At 39.5% G+C, this 24,544-nt stretch overlaps 1 protein-coding gene across 3 annotated transcripts in view; it reads left to right on the plus strand.

Annotated features, from left to right (window-relative positions):
• Nucleotides 1-24,544, plus strand: part of PARD3B (par-3 family cell polarity regulator beta) — a 1,151,736-nt gene that overhangs the window by 800,846 nt on the left and 326,346 nt on the right. For all 3 annotated transcript variants that reach the window (XM_019975590.2, XM_070800250.1, XM_070800252.1), the window contains 2 exons: nt 11,910-12,116; nt 12,841-13,078. In XM_019975590.2, coding sequence (XP_019831149.2) covers nt 11,910-12,116; nt 12,841-13,078 — 445 coding nt within the window. The remainder of the gene's footprint in view (nt 1-11,909; nt 12,117-12,840; nt 13,079-24,544) is intronic.

Consider the following 24,544-nt stretch of genomic DNA (forward strand, 5'->3'; position numbering starts at 1 on the left):
CGTCTGTCTGCAATGACGGAGACCCGGGTTCGATCCCTGGGTTGGAAAGGTCCGCTGGAGAAGGAAATGGCAGCCCACTCCAGTATTCTGGCCTGGAAAATCCCATGGATGGCGGAACCTGGTAGGCCACCCTCTGTGGGGTCGCAAAGAGTCGGACACGACTGAAGTGAATGAGGACACTTCATTTATGAGCTTATCCTAAGACTTGAGATCACAGTGTGCTTTCTCTTCTCTCGACTTCCCCAAGTCTAAACTACTCCAGCCCTGAGCCCTGCTGTATGTCAGCTCTGTCATTTATAGAGATGCCTATTGACTACTGATCCCCAAAACCTATAACCTCGTCTGTTTTGCCATTGTGTTGATGGTGTCATGGGTCAGTCTGAGGGAGAGGAATCACTTGGCTGGTGAAAAAGACTTACTGGCTCTTTATTTGCTGTCCCTGACATGGTTCTTTTCATCAAGTTATTTTAACACCTGGCTTCTTTTTGGAAAATGCCTCTTAAGAAATAAGCTTATTGGGGCTATTGAAAGTGGAAAACAATTAAACAATACAAAACAGAAAAGGTAGAAGTTTTGAATAAAGAGTGAAAATTCAAAGCTAATGATGACTTGGGCCCACAATGTATGGATATAGAAACAGAAATTTTCCTGGCATCATGTTGGTTGTAGATAATCCTCCTAATGACTGTGAACATTGCTCATGAAAGAAGGTATATGGTACAAACTAATGTTTACTAAATATTTACTGCATGCCAGGTTCAAGATCTGTATCAGATAACCTAACTACCATGTGCTTGCGTGCATGCTAAGTGGCTTCAGTCGTTTCTGAATCTTTGTGACCTTATGGACCAAAGCCCACCAGTCTCCTCATCCATGGGATTCTCCATGCAAGAATACTAGAGTAGGTTGCCATGCACTCCTCCAGGGGATCTTCCTGACCTAAAGACAAAGTGATGTCTCTGCTTTTTAATTCACTGTCTAGGTTTTTCATAGCTTTTTCCCCAAGGAACAGGCGTCTTTAATTTCATGGCTGCTGTCACAGTCTACAGTGATTTTGGAGCCCAAGAATATAAAATCATGAAAGATAAAAATCTTAAAACCTGAGAATTACACTGTCTCTGATAAGATACTCATAGTAGGAACAGCAAGCAGAGACCATTACCTCATAACTGTTAGAATGGCTGTGCGCACTAGTCTGGAAAGCAGTATAGCGGTTTCTCAAAACATTAAAAATAGAACTATCATGTGACCCAGCACTTCCACTTATGGATGTATATCCTAAGAAATGAAATCACTGTTTTGAAGAAGTATTTATATTCCCACATTTATTGCAGCTTCATTCAGAATAGCCAAGATATGGAACAACCCAAGTGTCCATCAATGGATGAATGGAAAAAGAAAATGTGATATAGAAGGAAAATTATGACCAACCTAGATAGCATATTCAAAAGCAGAGACATTACTTTGCCAACAAAGGTCCGTCTAGTCAAGGCTATGGTTTTTCCAGTGGTCATGTATGGATGTGAGAGTTGGACTGTGAAGAAAGCTGAGCGCCAAAGCATTGATGCTTTTGAACTGTGGTGTTGGAGAGGACTCTTGAGAGTGCCTTGGACTGCAAGGAGATCCAACTAGTCCATTCTGAAGGAGATCAGCCCTGGGATTTCTTTGGAAGGAATGATGCTAAAGCTGAAACTCCAGTACTTTGGCCACCTCATGTGAAGAATTGACTCATTGGAAAAGACTCTGATGCTGGGAGGGATTGTGGGCAGGAGGAGAAGGGGATAACAGAGGATGAGATGGCTGGATGGCATCACCTACTCGATGGATGTGAGTTTGAGTGAACTCCGGGAGTTGGTGATGAACAGGGAGGCCTGGCGTGCTGCGATTCATGGGGTCGCAAACAGTCGGACACAACTGAGCGATTGAACTGAATACATACACACACACGCACACATACATACATACATTTATATGCACACACACATATATACATACATATGCATGCACACACATAAATACCTACATATACAGTGGAATGTTACTTCACCATAAAAAAAGACAGAAACCCTGCCATTTGTGACAACATGGCCTTGAGAGCATTACGCTAACTGAAATAAATCAGAAAGACAAATACTGCATGATCTCACTTATATGTGACTCTGAAAAACCCATACTTATAGACACAAAGAGTAGAATGGCGGTTGCCAAGAGCTGAACGATGGGGAAAATGAGAAAGGATGTTGGTCAAAGGCTACAAACTTAGTTATAAATGCTGGGGATCAATGTTCAGCATGGTAACTGTAGTTAACAACACTGTATTATATACTTGAAGGTTGCTAAAAGAGTAGATCCTAAGTGTTCTCATCATACATACACACAAGAGGTAATAATGTGAGGAGATGAAGGCAATAATGAACCTTGTTGTGGCAATCATTTTACAATATATACATGTATCACATCAAGTCAAAATGTAAGTATGTATGTATCAAAATCAAATATGTATGTATCAAATATTGGGTTGACCAAAAAGTTTTGTTCGGATTTTTCCCTAAGATGTTAAAGATGAACCTGGGGCTTCCCAGTGGTGCTAGTGGTAAAGAATCCGCCTGCCAGTGCAGGAGACTGAAGAGATGAGGATTCGATCCCTGAGTGGGGAAGATCCCCTGGAGAAGGGCATGGCAACCCACTCCAGTATTCTTATCTGGAGAATCCCATAAACAGATGAGCCTGGAGGGTTACAGTCCACAGGGTTTTAAAGAGACACAGCTAAAGCAACTTAGCATGTACTTGATACATTGCATCATTAAACTTATATCATTATATATCAGTTATATCTCTGTTAAAAAAATAAAATGTTTACCCAGGGTAAAAAAAAAATCAGAGATTCACAGGAACAATTCATTTCTCTTGACTTCCGCCCTCTCCTAGACACATACTGGGGCACACTCTCATTGAAAGCAATGGTGAGTATATTTTATGCAACCCTTCCTCCTTCCTCTCCTTCTTTGTAGCTCTCTCTGGACATGAAAAAAACATTTGAATTTGAATAAGATCAATGGTGTAAGATGTGGCTTCATTTTGTACAGGAAAGAACTTTATAAATTATAAAACAACAGGGAAATGTTAGTTACTATTTCACTTGCCTTCTATTCCTCTTAGGACTTAGCACAGTTCTGAGTGACAAAAACTAGTCAGTAAATACTCATTGATGGCTGACTTGATTTTTAACTTGAAGTTTTACCAGTAGATTGAACCTAGGTTGAAGTGCACCTCTTAAGAGGTTGTTATTCATATTACTGGGAGTTTCCCTTGTGGCTCAGCTGGTAAAGAACCCGCTTGCAATGCGAGAGACCTGGGTTCCATCCTTGGGTTGGGAAGATCCCCTGGAGAAGGTAACGGCTACCCACTCCAGTATTCTGGCCCGGAGAATTCTAAAACCTGTATAGTCCATGGGGTCACAAAGAGTTGGACACAACTGAGCAACTTTCACTCACTCACTCATTTGTATTACTGAATATTCTCATTACATATAATCATATAATTGTTATTCAAAGGTATAAAACCTTACTTTCTATCAGTTCTGAAAATAGTAAGTAATTGAAAATTTCAGGTGTTTTTTTTTCTTTTTAGTGCAGTCCATTAGCTATAAAAAGGGGAGAAATGAATAAAGCAAAAGTATAAAAATAATTTCGGGCCCTCAAAAAATACAGGTACCCAGTTTATACAACATCATGTAAAAATATCTTCATGTGGGTACCATCCAAGAAATCAATCAGTTTGACCTTTTTGGTATGCTAATAGTTTTTTAAGAAACTTATTAGAATTCTTCTTAGTGTACTTTATTTTGAGAGTATGGCATTATACAACCCACGTAAGGCATAAACCACTCAACAATCAAAAGCAGAAGAAAGAGGTGCTATTGAAGTAAGCCATACAAAGAATAAGTGGTAAAAAGAATGAGGTGGGGGAAAAAAAATCACTGAAACCATTTGTGTTTGGAATGAAAAGCCTGTTAGCAAGACATACAAGGAGGACTTGGAAGGAGAATAAATGTATTCTTGGCAGTAGGGAAAAATAAGACTATTCAAAGTGTGCGTAAGGACAGGGAAATAGCAGAAAAGGTTAATATCACAAAGAGAGAAGTTGAAAGGAATGACTAGTAGAAAAAGACAAAGCATAGAGATGAGAGAGTAATTATAAGGAGGGTAGAAATAATTAGATCCTTGAAAATAGGACCAAAAAACCTAGGGTTATATTAGTGAAAACAAGAGGCTGTGAGTGAACGTTGAGGGAGTAAAGCAATCATGGGGTAAACTCCCTGTAGCGTCACAGCACTGGGGTGGAGCGTGGTCCCCATGCTCTCACGCCTCTTCACTTGTACCTTCCTTTATCCCTACAACAAATGTTTATTCAGTACTTCTGTGCACTGAGGATACCAAGATCAGCAAGACAGAAAACGGTAGGTGGCGTTCATCCATCCTCCTGATCCCATTCCACAGGTAGGAAAGCTGGCCTCTTTAATCAGTTCATTTGACTCTTAAGTGAGGTGTTTTTAATAATAATAAATAATAAAAATTATGTTTTTTTTCTTCTTTAAGTATTCACATTTCCTTCCAGACAACAATGCTGTTTGTATAATTTTTAAACTTGTTATTATCCTGAATGCCAGTTTGGGGGTACTGTTGTTGTTTTTAATCCGGTAGAGTTATCCTGACAAGGCAAAGAGAGAGAAAACAAAAGATTACAACAAACCAGTCTGTGGGCCGTGGATTTGACTGAGTTCTCCAGGTGCCTTAACAGAATCTCCTCAGATATGGTTTTAAATATATGTATTTTTTTAAGAGTTTGCCTACTAAATTGAACCACAGCATCCATTTTCTTATCCACAAAGTTAAAAAATAAAAAGACAGGAGATTGTCGTCAGAATATTTTAAGTGTAGTAAATTTACCATTTATTACATTTGTTGGATGTAATTTGAGTCCAGGGAAAAAAAAAGCAAAATATGGCATCAGGTTTTGACTTTCCATTTATAAATAAAAGAGAGATTTTTTAGTGAAGAAAAGTAAAGTGTACAGCAACACTTAGTGTAGATGTGGAGTCACTTGGAGGGCCATGCCCACATTTATAATCAAATCATTTGTTGTATTTGTCCGCCTAATCTTCCCATAATTTTCTCTAGATCTTTTCACTTTAAAATAGACAATGTTTAGAGTCAGAGTAGGAGAGATTATACAAATATATAACTCTGAATGAGAAGTTCATTATTGAATATTTTGACATGAATTTCAGGAAATGATTAGACCCCGAGATTTATGAGACTTAAAAGGAAAAATAAAAAATAAACTCTTCTCCTAGAGAACTTGGAAATTGCCAGTAAAAGAACTGAGACCCAAATGTCAGCAGATAACATATAAACCAGATTACATTATGCCCTGCAGTAATGAATAGGAAACAGGGCATTGCGATAAGCTTGGAATGATGATCAATATTTGGAATATTGAGATAGGCAAGAAGGTAATTAGGCCCATTATGGACACAGCACAGATAACATAATTTGGGAAATTATACATTTATATATTATGGGAATTTTTTTTCTGCGCTAATGGATTTGCAATGATATCTATTAAAGCATATAAGGCATTTAGCCTCCAGGGGAAACTACTAAAAAAAACACACACACAAAATTTTCAGTAAGTTTAATCTAAAATAAAAAGACAAAGTGAGATATGTTGGAGAATAAAGTGGTGGTGTGACTTCTACTTGGAATTTGTAATAATTTTTCATTCAAAGAGTTTTAAGGCTATTAATTTCACATCACAACTCTCCATGAAGCAAGTAAAGCATTTTTATTGTATTTGCCCAAGTTCATTGTTCATAAGACAGCAAAGCCAAATTGTTAATGGAAGCAAGCTATCTTGACGAATCATGGCCTTCTCAAGTTTCATGCTGAGTCCCCTTGATAACATTGCAATCATTTTGATCCCCAGTTTACTACTAGGCACAATTCCTTTGTTTTAGGGGGAGGGGCTCAAATGTAATTAATTTTCACTAAATGCCTTAAGGACTATCGATGTTACTGAAATGTGCAGATTAATACATTATTTATTGTTAACTATCATAAGTATCTGTTAATTATGAAGCTCTATCATGGAAGAAAACTTGCCATGTATCTGAAAGTGAATACCTTCCCCTAAATAATTCTTTATGTTTTAATAAGAATGTATTGGAAGCAATTTCATCAATAATGGAAGATCCAATTACTGGTCTTCTAGATTAAGGCATTCTTTTATTGCAAGATTTTAATGCTGGAATGGGAAGTTCAAACATTGTCAATGAAATCTCAGACTAATTAAATGATTATAGCCTAAGGAGAAGGGTATCTAAGACTCCACTATTAATCTTCCCAAGAATAGCCTCTATATGTGATGAACAGATGGAGATACACACACACACACACACACACACACACACACACACACACACACACCTTATTTCAAAAGAAAAAACTGTAAGGAGTTGTTTGAAGGAAAATTAGTTTAACTTTTGATAAAAAAGGAAGGATGATACTGTATTTCTTTATGGAGCCCTTTTTCAGCTTCTTGCAGGGGGAATAGTTGTATTTTAAAATGCAGTGGTGGATTGCACCAAATGAACTGTCCTAGAGCTTTACTTACTCAATGTTTAGAGTTGATGTAAAAACACCAAGACAATAATCATCACCAATGCTTTATGAGTACCTGTCATACGCCAAGCACTCTTCCATCCTCATTTTATCCAAATTTTACAGATTAGGAAGCAGGCACAGGAAGGTTAATAACTCAAAAAATAAGTGGCAGAGTGGGGGGTATTGGAATGTCTCACTGCCTCTCCACTTCATCACTCATCATTAATCCCTACTCTCTATAGAGTGTTTTATTCTCTATTATCTGTTGCAGCACATGGTCTTAGTTGCTCTGCAGCATGTGGGATCTTAGTTCCCTAACCAGGAATCAAACCTGAGTCTCCTGCATTTCAAGATGGATTCTTAACCATTGGACCACCAGGGAATTTCCATATTCTCTATTATCCTAATCATCTGCCTTGCAGGGAACCAGCAGCAGTTCTCAGCCATAGGGAAGAGGCAGAAACCTATCCAAACAGTCCTCCAGAAAGGACTTTTTGTTTTACAGTGAGTTGAAGTGAGTGGACTTCCCAGGTGGCTCAGTGGTAAAGAATCCACCTGCCAATGCAGGAGATGTGGGTTCAGTCCTTGGGTCCCACTCCAGTATTCTTGCCAAGGAACTCCCATGGACCAAAGATCTTGGCAGGCTACAGTCCATGGGGTCTCAAATGAATTGGACACAGCTTAGCAACTAAACAAGAACAACAACATGTTGAAATGGGACTTTCTACTTAGAAGACTGAGGCAGTGGTTTCAGTATTTTAACTCTATTTTGAAGAGGTACCTCTCCACTTGGACACTAGCTCTCTACTGCCCTTCTCTTCATTTGTTTCACGACCATGGGAGACGTGGTGGCAGAATTCCTTTAAATCTTTAGACTTGGTGTATGTGTTCAGTGTCTTCATAACACTGCATTTTTTCTGGATGGTGAGGAGGAACAGGGGATATGTCTGAGGATTGATGGAGCCAGAAAACATGGCCCTGAAATTTCCCTCTATTCTATATGAGGAAGGCTTGCAGGTTCAAGTCAAGCCCATCCAAGTCGACTTGGAACAAATAAATCTTCAAAAAAGCTATAGCATCTTTAAAAAAAATCTTTCTGTGGTATTTCTTTTGGAGACATCTAAGGAAAAATTTAGCACATGGAACTTTAAGAATACTTTTATTATCCTACCTTAAATATAACATTTCTCATGCAAGATCCCTCTTTTGGTACCTTTGATAAACATTGTATCATGTTTCTAGAAATTTGTGAATGTCAAGTTCATGTTTCTGATGGGAAGATAAGTTTATCAGTATCTTAGAGAACATGGTGACTGAACATAGAAGTCATAAGTTTAAAAAAATAAAGCCTTGCTACTAAAGTTTGGGAAAAGATCTATTTCTTGGCATCTGCAGCTAATCTAAATGGGCCTGGAAATCATTGAAAAATTATACTCAGTTTACATTCAGATACTCAAAATGGGACAAGTAAATGCTCAAATTTGGACATCGTCCATCTCATGACTGATACCATGTGGTATTCAGAGATCACTGTCTCAAACAGTTGCTTAAAATCAGCCACAGTATCACATCAGCTACAGGTGAAAATGTGAGGAGTCCTCACTTTGGAGATGACTTCAGTGGGATGGAACTACTGAGGTACTGATTTTGATTAATTACTCCCTTCGTATCATTCCTTCAAGGAGACCTCTACTTGAAGTGGGAGCCTAAGAAACAGTATGATTTGTATAAATGGTTAGGCTAAAAATACACAGAAAATCTTCCCCTTTTGAAAGCTACAGGATTCCCAATGCAATGGCAACCTAAGCTGGAACTGCGGAGAATGGGGGTGGGGAAGAAGGAATGAATGTGACAATTTATTGTGCTCACATATAATCTTTATGTACTAAAACCTTTATTCCAAGTGTTTGGTTGGCATTTAGTGCTGATGCCATCAGTTGACTTATAATAATCCCTCGTAACCAGTAACCTCAACCTTCCCTCAGACATCTTGGACATATAAAGGAAATGAGAACCCTAGCCAAGATCCTTTCACTCAGAGATTCAGTTCAGTCAGTTCAGTGCACCTATAAGTCCTTGAAAGGATTTTCCTGATTTCAAATCCTCATCTCTAACATCAGTCTTTTTTTCCCCACCACTGTATCCTGTTTATTCCCTAGAAATAAATAAGAAAGTTGTTTTCAAGCCTGAAAATCGCTGAGTCCACATTTACAACCAAGACTCAAATGCTTTTCTGCTTTTGTTTTTTTTGTTTTTTTTTAACCACATCCAGTAGAGTTAGGCTATAATTTTGGCCAACATCAGTTGACACTTCTAATTTGTGACTTCTATTTATGTAAAGTGAATTAATTGCCAGTTCTATTAATCCTGCAAAACCCATGAATCCCTAATGTTCAGTTTGCTTCAAATGAGTAACAGAGTATTTGTTCCTTCTCAAAGATGACTTCTTGCTGAGCTCCTTTTAGATAACATGCCTTATATCTTGGATGATTTATTCACTTTCATGTTCCCTAGAATTTATTGCTAAAGGTTGATGTGAATACTTACAGTTTGGGCTCTAATATAATCTCCTGAATGGCAATTAATAAATAAAAGATGATTACTATTGTTGATAGAGGAACTAGGCTTCCTCAGATAGTTTTCATCTTCATGTTTTTCCCAAACTTCATGTCAGATCCCTAGGGAGAGATGGTGTAAAGTATTTTCTGTAAACTCCAAAGCTTTTACTGTTGCTTTAATACTCCCACACCTCTCTGTTGCTTTTTGTTTTCTTGTCAGAAACAATCTTATTCAGTTTCTGTTTCTTGCACTAACTTTCCTTCTTAGGACTATAAGAAATACACCTCTTTGTAGATTTGGTAGCAGTGTATTCTTACTATTTACTATTTGCAAAGTAGCACCTGAAATTTGTCCCTGAAATTTCTTATTTTTTTTCCTCCTTAATCCCATCTATGTTGCGTATCTTAATGATACACTGTTACCTATAAAATGGAATGTTTATTGTCATCATGTATATTGTTAAAGTGCAAAATTGCTTCCTGTAAGGCAATGGCACCCCACTCCAGTACTCTTGCCTGGAAAATCCCAAGGATGGAGGAGCCTGGTAGGCTGCAGTCCATGGGGTCGCTAAGAGTGGGACACGACTGAGCGACTTCACTTTCACTTTTCACTTTCATGCATTGGAGAAGGAAATGGCAACCCACTCCAGTGTTCTTGCCTGGAGATTCCCAGGGACGGGGGAGCCTGGTGGGCTGCTGTCTCTGGGGTCGCACAGAGTCAGACACGACTGAAGCGACTTAGCAGCAGCAGCAGCAGCAAGGTAATGGGAAGCTGGAAAAACAACATCCAGTTTTTGCATTTTTGTCTGTTTAACTAGACCCAGGGCTAATCGAGACTAATGGTCTTAGTTAGAGATAAGGAAACTAGAGACCATTTGAAGTCGCTTCACCATAGTCAAGTAGAGGGTGGAGGCCAAGTACAACTTTGGACAATATAGAGCAGAAAAGGCGCAGTGGGGCTTCCTGAAAACAGTTCCCAGCTCTGATGCTTATTAAGTGTGTATCTTTAGACCAGGTATTTCTCTGCCCTCTGCCTGCGTTTCCTCATCTGTAAAATGGGAACAATATTGGCAGTAGCACTACTTCCCTGGTGGCTCAGAGGTTAAAGCGTCTGCCTGCAGTGTGGGAGACCTGGGTTTGATCCCTGGGTTGGGAAGATCCCCTGGAGAAGGAAATGGCAACCCACTCCAGTACTCTTGCCTGGAGAATCCCATGGATGGAGGAGCCTGGTGGGCTGCGGTCCACAGGGTTGCAAAGAGTCGGACACGACTGAGCGACTTGACTTTCACTTTCACTTTCAGTACAGGTAAACCACTTACAACTGGGCTAAGCGCTCTCTGCATTGTTCGCTATTAGCATTATTGTCATTATTTTGACTGTTTTTAACATATTTACAATACATGGGATAGTGTATTTTGTTTTTTAACTCTATGCATGTCTATACAGGCATGACGCCTTTGCTGTACTTCTTTTCTATTCCTTGTACTACCTAGTATTTTCTTAAGCAACTAGTAATAATATTTATGGCAGCAGCATTAGTAGAAGCGAAAATAGTGATCATAGTCAGAAATGATAGAGCTGTTTACTGAGCCTTACTATGTACTAGGCATTGAAGTACCTACTTTATGTTCACAATCCATAAGACGTACTCAATCTGTATCTACTAAAAACTGTAAGGTAGTCTATTTCCAGAAATGCAAGTGTAGCCCCTTCATGACAGTAATCTTTGTAACTGGAGACGATCGTGAGCTTTGGCCCTGGTGGAAAAGAGCCCTGCTAGAATTCCCTCCATCTTTAAAATAATCCTTGTGCTGCTGGTATTTATATAGCATAATCCTGTTACACACAACTGCGAGCCTGACTGTGGGTGGGAATGGAGATCAAGGCATGAGTGAAAAGTGCCAGGTAACAGAGCAAGACAAACCGTACAAATGAAAAATACTATATATCAAAACATAAGTTATTAAACTCCACCTAGGCTTTTTTGGAATATTATATCATGCAAAGAAAATTACCCCATTTCCTAGATAATCAAATAGAAATACATATGGAACAGTAAGCATTGACACAGAAAAGTTGTTTTCTTTCCTTGCTTTGCTTTTTCTGTCGACTAAATAAATTGCATTTACTATACAGGAACAGTGCTAGAGTATGATAAAGTGTTTAAGGACAGAAATTAAAATCACTTCAATGCTGTTTGATTTTTGTGCATATTACATTCCTTAATAACTGTAAGAACAATTTTGGAAATAATAAAAGCTACAATGTATGGGAGTGCTTAGAATGAGAACCGTGAAACACTTAGGTGCTCGATGTGTGTGTGGCTATGTGAGTGTGTGTATACACACTCTCATACGTATAATCTCTAGAGAGTGCTACAGCTTTTCAAATTCATGTATATGTGTATGTGTGTGTACATAAATATATATATACATATTTATTCTGTATATAACATGTATTATCATTTTAAATCTTCCCACATCTTTATAGAAAAGCAACTAAGGCATTAAGAAGTCAAATATTTGCTCAAAGTCACAAAAAGTGGCAAAGATGAGGTTTAACACCAAGTCCCACCCCCTTAACATCCCCACCCCTGCCTTTTGAGATAGAACAACAAGCCTTCCTACTCCATCAGGCTGCCTTTAGGGGAAAGGTGACCTTTTGCCCTTTTTTCTTTTTTTTCCAGATTCTCCAAGCAAAGATTTTGGTCCAACTCTGGGTTTGAAAAAGTCCAGCTCCTTGGAGAGCCTACAGACCGCAGTTGCCGAGGTCAGGAAGAATGAACTTCCCTTCCACAGGCCTCGGCCACACATGGTCCGCGGCCGGGGCTGCAACGAGAGCTTCCGAGCAGCCATTGACAAATCTTACGATGGACCTGAAGAGTTAGAAGCCGGTACGGCGACGCGCTTGCTGAAATGGTTTCTTCCTCTCATTATTATCAGCGAATCATAGGCACGAATGGGTGCTCAACCACAGGGAAAAATGATTTAAGGATCACAATTATATTTTTGATATTAAAAGTAATTCATTTTCCTGATATGTTTTGCCCTTTGGCTTAATGAACATGGAATTGGATAACGCAATATGCAATTTATTTTACAGGCCAACCACTGAAGAATTGTTCTCCTTCAATTTCCTACAAGGACCAACTGTCATTTGCCCTTAGGGTAGCAGCACTAAGTATGCATTTCTTGACATTCTTATTCAAGTCATTAGAAGCAGCCTCAACCCAAGGACTGACTGCATTAATTGCATTGAAACAGCCGGGTTATAGCTGCACTCAGAAACTTCTGGAAATAAACTCACCCTGTTTGTTTCCCAGCATGTCGGCATTCTGAGCTGATCAAGGTTAACAAGCTGCTTTCAGAGAGATCAGCGTTTCAGCCCATATCAAACCTTTTATGCTCATGGCTAAGCAACCAGGGCCCTCCACTCCCAACAGCAAAAGCCTTGCGTAACCAGATTTAGGCAGTTGTCTCTTCAAAGGGTACATGTAGCCATGTGGCAGGGTAGAACTCCTGAGTGCTTTGATTTGTTCTTCTCTATTTTAACTTTTCTTGAAATACTGACAGAGGAGCCCCTGACTGCATTGATTTTTTTTTTTTCCTCTTGTGCAGATGGTCTGTCTGATAGGAGCTCTCACTCTGGTCAAGGAGCTCTGAATTGTGAATCTGCCCCTCAGGGGAACTCTGAGCTAGAAAATGCAGAAAATAAAGCCAGGAAAGTCAAAAAAACGAAAGAAAAGGAGAAGAAGAAGGAAAAGGGCAAATTAAAAGTCAAGGAGAAAAAGCAGAAAGAGGGAAATGAAGATCCAGAAAGGAAAATAAAGAAGAAGGGATTTGGTGCCATGCTAAGGTAGGGACCTGCTTTTGAAGGCAAAGTTGGGTTACTTTGCTTTGGTTTGGTTTTTTCTCTCCTGATGAAAATACTTATTTGTGTTCACTCAAAAAAAAAAAAAAAAAAATGCAAGCTTTCCTTCCTTAACAGCTAGATGCCTAAAAATATTTTTTTAATTGAACTATACTTAATTTACATTGGTGTGTTAATTTCTGCTGTACAACAAAGTGATTCGGTTATAGAAGAAGAATATATATATATGTGTATATATATACATATATATATATACACACACACATACACACAGACACATACACACATTCTTTTCCACGATGGTTTATCACAGGGAATTGAATATTATTCCCTCTGCTGTATAGTAGGACATTGTTGTTTATCCATTCTCTATATAATGGTTGTATTCACTAACCCCAAACTCTCAGTCCATCTCTTTCCCACCCTCCCTCATCCTTGGCAATAGCAAGGATGTATATGAGTAACAGACTCTATGTACAGGAGTCTGTTTCTGTCCCATAGATGAATTCATTTGTGTCATATTTTAGATTCCACATATACATGACATCATGTATCTGTCTCTCTCTTTCTGACATACCCTGCTTAGTATGATAATCTCTAGTTCTAGCCATGTTGCTGCAAATGGCCTTATTTCATTCTTTTTTATGGCTGAGTAATGTTCCATTGTGTATACATAACACATCTTCTTTATCCATGCATTTGTCAATAGACATTTTGGTTGTTTTCATTCTTGGCTATTGTGAATAATGCTGCTATGAACATAGAGGTGCATATATCTTTTTGAATTATAGTTTTGAATAGATATATGCCCAGGAATGGGATTGCTGGATCATATGTAGATGCTTAAAAATCTTAACTGGTGATTTTGCATGCTCCTTTTCTGCAAAGACAGAAGGAGCCTTCTTGGTTGGCTTCTGACACTGGTGATGGCAGGAAGCTGCCATAAACATGTTTTGCTGGAGGCATGGGTAGTGCCCAAAGCCTTTGGTACCAGTGCATTATTTGAATAAAGAAAATGCTTCTTCGTCAACATAAGGAAAGCAAGAGGCAAAGGAGTCTTTTACCTGTGACCTCTAGAATACAGCCTTTGAATCAGAGATGACAGGGTAGATGAACCATACCCTACTCCCACTATGATTCCAGGTGTGTCCGTGGCCAGGTCTGTGGGCACATCAGCCATCACCTACAGAGGCACTGTGGTGTAGTGGAGAGGTCATTGCATCTGGAGTCAGAGGGCCTTCGTCTGAACCCATCACCTTCCTACACAAACTGCTGGGCATCACACATGTTAAGTACCATCATACACGTTAAGGCTCCTTGAGCCTTGCTTTCCTCAGTTTCAAAATAAGACTGGTCCACTGTTGTCTAACTCAGTGAGACTGTAAGACAGATGTCATAGGCAGCCAGTCTATTGACTAGGCATGGCTCAGCCGGGTGCAATCAGAAACCAACTTTAATTCTTCTCCAACAGCTACCTTCATATATGCCGTGTATATGCTGTCAAGATGCCCACAATTTGATAAAGAAGCACCTCTTTCCATTACTGCCTTTACCTCTATAATATCCCATCTAAGAAAATCTCAATCTCTACCTTTCTGTTCCATGGGCTGAAGATGATCATGGGAGGTGATGGTTGATGGGCAAGTTTTGCATCTCTTATTAAACCCTTAAGAGATGCCTTTCTTAAGAATGCTGAGTGGTATTTGTCATCAGATGTTCTCAGTTAAGGATCTTCAACTGAAATTTTAGTGAAACAGAAAGTTCCATTCCATATCTGTTATTCATATATATATATATATATATATATATATATTCTCTCTCTCCCTCTCTCCCTCTCTCCCTCCCTGTTTGTGTGTGTGTGTGTGTGTGTGTGTGTGTGTGTGTGTATACGTACATGTGACCTTGAAACTGCAAAGTGACATTTAGGGACACACATAATCTAGACACGGGACAAATCTCTAAAAAACCCTTGTTTTCCCTGATGGTTTCTATGGTTTTATCTATCCATTTACCAATTAAAATGTTAAACTTGCCCTTATTCTGGGTAACTATCATGACTGCTATTAGATAATCATCCTTGATAATAATGATAACACAGAACTGTAGTATATTTAGATGAGAATCGCCTTTGCAGTCGTGGAGTTCAGAGATTAAAAATGCAGACTGTATTTGTCACTCTGATGCCAACCCTGGCTTCTGTGCTTTCTCTCTAGGTAACATTGGGCAAGTTACTTAATCTCGTTCTGTGTCATCTAAAAAATGGGAATAACAATAAAATCTATTATTAAGAGAATTATAGCTGCTTAATTATATGTAACTTGCTTAGAACAATGCCTGGCAAGTAACAAATATTCAATAAATGTTCATTATCACAGTAAGTAGAATAATGGCTTCCCTAAAGATTTTCATGTCCCAATTTGTAGTACCTGTGAGCATGTTATATTGCCTGGCAAAGCAGAAGTGAGGTTGCAGGTAGAATTGAGTTTTCTGTTCAGCTGGCCTTAGGATAAGGAGATTATCCTGAATTTCCACCAGTGGGCGTATGGCAAAAACAAGGGGTCTTAAAAGTGGAAGGGCTTCCCCGGTGGTACAGTGGATGGCAATCCACCTGCCAGTTTAGGAGACATGGGTTCAATCCATGTTCTGGGAAGATCCCACATGCTGCAGAGCATCTAAGCCCACACAATGAGCCTGAGCTCCAGAGCCCGGGAGCCACAACTACTGAAGGTCAGCACCTAGAGCCCATGCTCTGCAACAAGAGAACCCACCGCAATGAGAAGCCCGCATACCGCTACTAGAGAAAAAGCCCGTGCAGCAACAGTTTCAGCACAGCCAAAATTAAACAGATAAAAAAAATTTTAAAAGAAGATGTGACTGTGGAAGATACAGAGAAATGCAATATGTAGCTGGAGGGACTGTGAGCCAAGGACTGTGGGCAGCCTCTAGAAGGTGGGAAGGACAGAGCAATGGATTCTCTCTGGAGAACTTCCAGATGGGAACACAGCCTGCCAACCCATTAATTTCAGCCCATTTTTGTTGTTTAAGCCACTCAGTACATGGCGGTTTTTGCAGCATCAGTAGAAAAACATATTGCTATTATCATAATTATTAATACTTTACAATATTAATTTATAAGGTTAAAAAATCCTCTTTAAAGTGCTAAAGAAAAATACTATAAAGATTTAACTACAGTAGTCTGTAAATAGAAAAACTATTATAGTTTCACATTTCCCATTTTCTAGAATATTACTAAATTAAACTTTAACTCTGTATTTTATTTCAGATGATGTGAGTTGGCAGGTTCATACTCCACTGCCCAGAATACAGAGCTGGCTCTTCCTGTCGTTGTCCAATGTTTGCTGTGTTTTCCTCTGATAGAAATCACAGGTCCTAGATTCTTGAGACATCTAGTAATTCAGATTTTATTTCCTTGCCCTATTTTAGAAAAATTAAGATCTGAAAGGTGGTGTTTGATTTTATCTCCGGTGTAAAAATAGCAACTGTTTTCCGTAGCCTTTTGCATCCGAGTTTGTGAGCATATTGGAGATGCTGCTACATGCACATTTTCAACAAGAAAGAACACAAAAGCTGTTACCATTAGCCAACAGACTTTGCTTTAACTCTCATCTGTTGTTCAGATGCTATTGACTTAGTTACTTATTTAAAAAAAAAATTTGATTGCTCTAAGGATCTCAAGGAGTTAGATATGTGGTTTAAATATGTATAATTTTGTTCCGGTATCTGCACTTCAGACACCCTCCTGAACATGGGGCTTTAGTATAGATTATGTAGCTGTGCCATGTACAATGATACTTGGCCAAGGGCGTGAGCAGGGACCAAATTTCTGCCTCCCTGTCCTTCCCTCACCACACATCATGGAAGTGTAATTGTGGTAGCGGTAGCTTTGCTCTTGCTCGTGGGAAGTTAAGTGCCATGTGCTTTTCTGCTATTCTCTGGTCGCTTTGTGTTGATGCCATGTAACAGCACAGTTTAGCTCAGTTAATTTAACCTATTTCCTATCATTTTGAAAAAATTATGGGAGATCTCATTAATTCATACCTTTATATGTATTGTCCGGCTCCAGTATGCTTTGTTGATTTCAGAATTAGTTCCTTGCAATTTCACCTATGGCTCTTACATAGGCTATGACTTATTGTGGGGAAATATGCAGCTTAAGAACCTACCAATTTTGGTAGTTTCCCTCTATACTCTGTTTTACCTGCTGTTGAAAGAGAATTTTAGAGGATCAAGGTGCTTACATTTTTTTCATTTTGTGTTTCTTGTATTCTTCATGGCACTACCCTGCAGAAAAGACCACCAGTGAGTGGCTCCTTGCAACCAAAGGGTGAAGTCCAAAACCCCTCAATAAACAACCTCATAGCTATCAGCCCTATTCCACCTTCCTGGGGTCTAACAGATATTTTCTAGCACTAAAAACATATATATAATATCCTTTGGCTAAGAAAATCTTGCCCTGTTTATAGTAAAAACCCAAAGTCAGTCCTTGATTTCTTAATTATTTAATAAGCTTGTCAATCCTTATATTCTTGAAACTGAATTCTGTCAGTTTAATTGTGTTTGAAATCCATTCCTTTACATCATAGCCACTATCATCTACTCTTGGTATTATAGACCACTCACTTTAAAAGGCTTCAGATGGTCAGCTTGTTCTGGACCTAAATGGAAAGATTCAATGTCCATCAAGTACCTTCTTCTATACCGTTGGTGTGCCCAGGAAACTTTTTTGATTGATTAACAAAGAACAAAGAGTAAAACCTGCTACTAAGAATTTCATTTCTGTCTTTTAGTATTTTGCCCATACTCATTTGATCACTAACATCGTTGAATGCCTCCTCTTTGTCAAAAGCGTTCATAATTATTCTTCACTTACATCAGATCAGATGAGTTGCTCAGTTGTGTCTGACTCTTTGCGACCCCATGAATCGCAGCGCGCCAGGCCTCCCTGTCTATCGCCAACTCCCAGAGTTCACTCAGACTCACGTCCATCGAATCAGTGATGCCATCCAGCCATTTCATCCTCTGTCATCCCCTTCTCCTCCTGCCCCCAATCCCTCCCAGCATCAGAGTCTTTTCCAATGAGTCAACTCTTCGCATGAGGTGGCCAAAGTACTGGAGTTTAAGCTTTAGCATCATTCCTTCCAAAGAAATCCCAGGACTGATCTCCTTCAGAATGGACTGGTTGGATCTCCTTGCAGTCCAAGGGACTCGCAAGAGTCTTCTCCAACACCACAGTTCAAAAGCATCAATTCTTCGGCACTCAGCCTTCTTCACAGTCCAACTCTCACATCCATACGTGACCACAGGAAAAACCATAGCCTTGACTAGACAAACCTTTGTTGGCAAAGTAATGTCTCTGCTTTTGAATATGCTATCTAGGTTGGTCATAACTTTCCTTCCAAGAAGAAAGCATCTTTTAATTTCATGGCTGCAGTCACCATCTGCAGTGATTTTGGAGCCCCCAAAAATAAAGTCTGACACTGTTTCCACTGTTTCCCCATCTATTTCCCATGAAGTGATGGGACCGGATGCCATGATCTTTGTTTTCTGAATGTTGAGCTTTAAGCCAACATTTTCACTCTCCACTTTCACTTTCATCAAGAGGCTTTTGAGTTCCTCTTCACTTTCTGCCATAAGGGTGGTGTCATCTGCATATCTGAGGTTATTGATATTTCTCCCAGCAATCTTGATTCCAGCTTGTGTTTCTTCCAGTCCAGCGTTTCTCATGATGTACTCTGAATACAAGTTAAATAAACAGGGTGACAATATACAGCCTTGACGTACTCCTTTTCCTATTTGGAACCAGTCTGTTGTTCCACGTCCAGTTCTAACTCTTGCTTCCTGACCTGCATACAAATTTCTCAGGAGGCAGATCAGGTGGTCTGGTATTCCCATCTCTTTCAGAATTTTCCACAGTTGATTGTGATCCACACAGTCAAAGGCTTTGGCATAGTCAATAAAGCAGAAATAGATGTTTTTCTGGAACTCTCTTGCTTTTTCCATGATCCAACAGATTTTGGCAATTTGATCTCTGGTTCCTCTGCCTTTTTGAAAACCAGCTTAAACATCAGGAAGTTCACGGTTCACATATTGCTGAAGCCTGGCTTGGAGAATTTTGAGCATTACTTTACTAGCATGTGAGATGAGTGCAATTGTGCGGTAGTTTGAGCATTCTTTGGCATTACCTTTCTTTGGGTTTGGAATGAAAACTGACCTTTTCCAGTCCTGTGGCCACTGCTGAGTTTTCCAAATTTGCTGGCATATTGAGTGCAGCACTTTCACAGCATCATCTTTCAGGATTTGGAATAGCTCAACTGGAATTCTATCACCTCCACTAGCTTTGTTCGTAGTGATGCTTTCTAAGGCCCACTTGACTTCACATTCCAGGATGTCTGGCTCTAGGTCAGTGATCACACCATCGTGATTATCTTGGTCGTGAAGATCTTTTTTGTACAGTTCTTCTGTGTATTCTTGCCATCTCTTCTTAATATCTTCTGCTTTTGTTAGGTCCATACCATTTCTGTCCTTTATCGAGCCCATCTTTGCATGAAATGTTCCTTTGGTATCTCTGATTTTCTTGAAGAGATCTCTAGTCTTTCCTATTCTGTTGTTTTCCTCTATTTCTTTGCATTGATCGCTGAAGAAGGCTTTCTTATGTCTTCTTGCTATTCTTTGGAACTCTGCATTCAGATGTTTATATCTTTCCTTTTCTCCTTTGCTTTCGCGTCTCTTCTTTTCACAGCTATTTGTAAGGCCTCTCCAGACAGCTATTTTGCTTTTTTGCATTTCTTTTCCATGGGGATGGTCCTGATCCCTGTCTCCTGTACAGTGTCACAAACCTCATTCCATAGTTCATCAGGCACTCTATCTATCAGATCTAGGCCCTTAAATGTATTTCTCACTTCCACTGTATAATCATAAGGGATTTGATTTAGGTCATACCTGAATAGTCTACTGGTTTTCCCTACTTTCTTCAATTTAGGTCTGAATTTGGCAATAAGAGGTTCATGGTCTGAGCCACAGTCAGCTCCTGGTCTTGTTTTTGCTGACTGTATAGAGCTTCTCCATCTTTGGCTGCAAAGAATATAATCAATCTGATTTCGGTGTTGACCATCTGGTGATGTCTCATGTATAGAGTCTTCTCTTGTGTGGTTGGAAGAGGGTGTTTGCTATGACCAGTGCATTTTCTTGGCAAAACTCTATTAGTCTTTGCCCTGCTTCATTCCGTATTCCAAGGCCAAATTTGCCTGTTACTCCAGGTGTTTCTTGACTTCCTACTTTTGCATTCCAGTCCCCTGTAATGAAAAGGACATCTTTTTTGGGTGTTAGTTCTAAAAGGTCTTGTAGGTCTTCATAGAACCGTTCAACTTCAGCTTCTTCAGTGTTACTGGTTGGGACATAGACTTTGATTACAGTGATATTGAATGGATTGCCTTGGAAACGAACAGAGATCATTCTGTCGTTTTTGAGATTGCATCCCAGTACTGCATTTCAGACTCTTTTGTTGACCATGATGGCTACTCCATTTCTTCTGAGGGATTCCTGCCCTCAGTAGTAGATATAATGGTCATCTGAGTTAAATTCACCCATTCCAGTCCATTTCAGTTCGCTGATTCCTAGAATGTCGACATTCACTCTTGCCATCTCTTGTTTGACCACTTCCAATTTGCCTTGATTCATGGACCTGACATTCCAGGTTCCTATGCAATATTGCTCTTTACAGCATCGGACCTTGCTTCTATCACCAGTCACATCCACAGCTGGGTATTCTTTTTGCTTTGGTTCCATCCCTTCATTCTTTCTGGAGTTATTTCTCCACTGATCTCCAGTAGCATATTGGGCACCTACTGACCTGGGCAGTTTCTCTTTCAGGATCCTATAATTTTGCCTTTCATACTGTTCATGGGGTTCTCAAGGCAAAAATACTGAAGTGGTTTGCCATTCCCTTCTCCAGTGGACCACATTCTGTCAGATCTCTCCACCATGACCTGCCCATCTTGGGTTGCCCCATGGACATGGCTTAGTTTCATTGAGTTATACAAGGCTGTGGTCCTAGTGTGATTAGATTGACTAGCTTTCTGTGAGTATGGTTTCAGTGTGTTTGCCCTCTGATGCCCTTTGCAACACCTACCGTCTTTCTTGGGTTTCTCTTACCTTGGACGTGGGGTATCTCTTCACGGCTGCTCCAGCAAAGCACAGCCTTACCTTGAACGAGGGGTATCTCCTCACCGCTGCCCTTCCTGATTTCAATGTGGGATAGCTCCTCTAGGCCCTCCTGCGCCCGCGCAGCCAGGGCTCCTTGGACTTGGGGTACTTACATAACCACCATTTAGTAAGGGCCTTCTTTACATCAGACTTCCCTGATACAAACAGAGACCTGCAATGCGAGAGACCTGTGTTTGATCCCTGGGCCAGGAAGATCCCTTGGAGAAGGGAATGGCAACCCACTCTAGTATTCTTGCCTGGAGAATTCCATGGACAGAGGAGCCTGGCAGGATACAGTCCATGAGACACGACTGAGCAACTAACACTTTCACTTGCATCAGGCACTGTTCTAGGCACTGGGCATACAGTGATAAATCGCTTCTTTAATGGTACTTTTTTTTATCTTAAAAGGGGAGGGAAGAATCAGAGACTTTTTAATTTCTTGTGGTGAGTTTAAGTCAAAACAAAACATCATACAACATGTGAACTGCCTGTAACAGTGAATTTCCCATGGAGTGATGGGATGTTTGCCTAGGATACATACAACTTGAAGGAATCAGCAGTCAATTTATATGGTGCTGAACAAGATCTCCAGGCCATGGCTCTTGTGGAATTTATATCTCAGTGAGGGAGAGAAAAATGAACAACTCACTCAAAATCACTGAGATTATTTCAGTCTGTATTAGGTGCTAAGAAAAAGGTAAAATCAGAAGAGATGGTATCATTGCACCTTCAGCCACTGTCTACCAGCCTGACAGAGTATGCACCTGCCCAGGCCACACTGAATTTCCAGCAGCTACATTATCAGAACTTAGCACACCAGGGTACTCATGCCAGATCACTTTATGTCTGCTTTTTTTTTTTTTTTTAGCATATGAGCATGGGAAGATTATTTTTAAACCAATTTCATATAAAGCTGTAACAGAGAGTCAACCCAAATTGTATCTGTTTTAGTACATATGATACCTGAAGTATCATTTTGAAGGTGATGATACTTCATATCTGATATAAACATTTTGAAGGCAGGTAGTCTATGATCTGAATGGTGAACTTGATTTGTAGCTGTTTATATTAACTCTGTTTCTCCCAGCCCACCAGTTGGATATTTTTTTATTATTTCATCTTAACCCAGCTAATGCAGGTATACACTGGTTTAGTTTCTACAACAAAATACCTAAATCATGAACCCTAATGACAAAGGTATTTTTTAGAACACAGAGGAAAAACTTTTATTTCTATGCTTTGGAAATGGGAAAGCATCTGTTTCATCCATTTTGTACCAAAATAGACTACAAGCATGCCTCGTTTTATTGTACTTCACTTATTTTGCTTTGGAGATGTAATTTTTACAAATTGAAGGTTTGTGACAACCCTGCATTGAGCAAGTCTATCGGTGTCATTTTTCAAATAGCATTTGTTCAGTTCATTTCTTTGTGTCACATTTTCATCATTCATGCAATAGTTCAGGCTTTTTCGTTATTATTTATCTGTTATGGTGATCTCTGATGATCGTTAGCCTATTTTAGCAATAAAGTATATTTTAATTAAGATGTGCATTGTTTCTTAGACATAATGCTACTGCACATTTAATAGACCACAGTATACTATAAACAGGGCTTCCCTGATAGCTCAGTTGGTAAAGAATCCGCCTGCAATGCAGGAGACCTCGGTTCAATTCCTGGGTTGGGAAGATCCACTGGAGAAGGGATAGGTTAACACTCCAGTATTTCTGGGCTTCCCTTTGTGGCTTAGCTGGTAAAGAATCCGCCTACAATGTAGGAGACCTGGGTTGGGAAGGCTACCCACTCCAGTATTCTGGCCTAGAGAATTCCATGGACTGTATAGTCCATGGGGTCACAAAGAGTCAAACAGGACTGAGTGACTTGCATTTTACTTTCACTTTCATACTATAAACATAACTTTTATATGCCCTGGGAAGCCAAAAAAGTTGTGTGACTTGTTTTAATGTGATATCATTGCCGTAATCTGGAACCAAACCCACAATATCTGCCTGTAAATATCTTATTGAAACTAGGGAAGCTCTATATTATGACATCTGCTGTGAATTATTTAAAAGAGAATACTCCTACACACATACACACACACACACAAACACACAGACACCCTCGTCCACCACCACAAACAACCCAGACATCACCACCATCAAATTAACTCTTAACTGAGTTGAAAATCTGCCAGTTACAAGCTCTGTGGCCTTCATTAATCCCTTGGAGTTTCAGTCTACTCATAAGTAAACTGGGGATAATAATGTATACTCTCTGAATTGTTGTGAAGTTTAAGTTCAGCAGTTTCTGTGAGCAAAACACTCAGTGTGGTTCCTGGCCTAGTAGATTTCCTTTCTTGTCTTCCATCAAGGGACCAAACCTCAGACAGCCAACCCTCAGATATTGCCTTTCACTTGTAACCCACTAAATTTTGCTTTCATTTTTCTCTTTCCCTCTAATTGCTGTTGTGTATTTCAGGCAGACATGCTGTCTTAAGCCTGGACAGTTTTGTGTAGGAAACTCTAAGAAGTAATGATAAAACTGAAATCATTCACTCATTTATATTTTATAAACTTTGGGTCACCCTCTTCTAAATGTAACCATAAACTATTTTCAAAGGTTATTTCATCTCTTAATGATGAATAACTTCATATCAAATTAAGTCAGCGAAATTTTATACTGCTAAATACAAATAGAAAATGAACTCAGATGGAGAATAATTATTTTGTTTTGTTTTGCTTTGCTTTCCTTTTTTTTTTTTTTTCCCTTGTCCAGTATTTCAGACCAGAATGTATGGATGGGTCTCAGACTTGATATTCTTAACCCATGGCTCAGAGTTATTTCATTGGACTGCCTTGGAAGTTGTCTTATAATACATGACCCATAAAGATACATTTTGACTTGATTTTTAAATTAGGTTAGATAGACTGAATACTTAAGTCTCCAGGGAGCATGACATACCTGTCATACTTTCTTCTCCTTACCTTGATCCCATAATGGCTGTTACAGGTCTCGTGTACAATAACTGTAATGCACTCATGCCCGTCATTACCTCTTTCCAGATACTGGTTGTAAAGTGTCTGGTTATCCCTGCAACTTTATGGGTGTGAAGGGTAACCTAGCTTATGAAGCCAGGCCAGGGAAATTGTAACAGTCATTTCCCCAAAGGCAGAAGGCCCACCACAGACTAGCGTTAAGGTGCTTGGTTTCATGAAGTAGAGGC

The sequence above is a fragment of the Bos indicus genome, chromosome 2, assembly GCF_029378745.1.
Source record: "Bos indicus isolate NIAB-ARS_2022 breed Sahiwal x Tharparkar chromosome 2, NIAB-ARS_B.indTharparkar_mat_pri_1.0, whole genome shotgun sequence".
NCBI lineage: Eukaryota > Metazoa > Chordata > Mammalia > Artiodactyla > Bovidae > Bos > Bos indicus.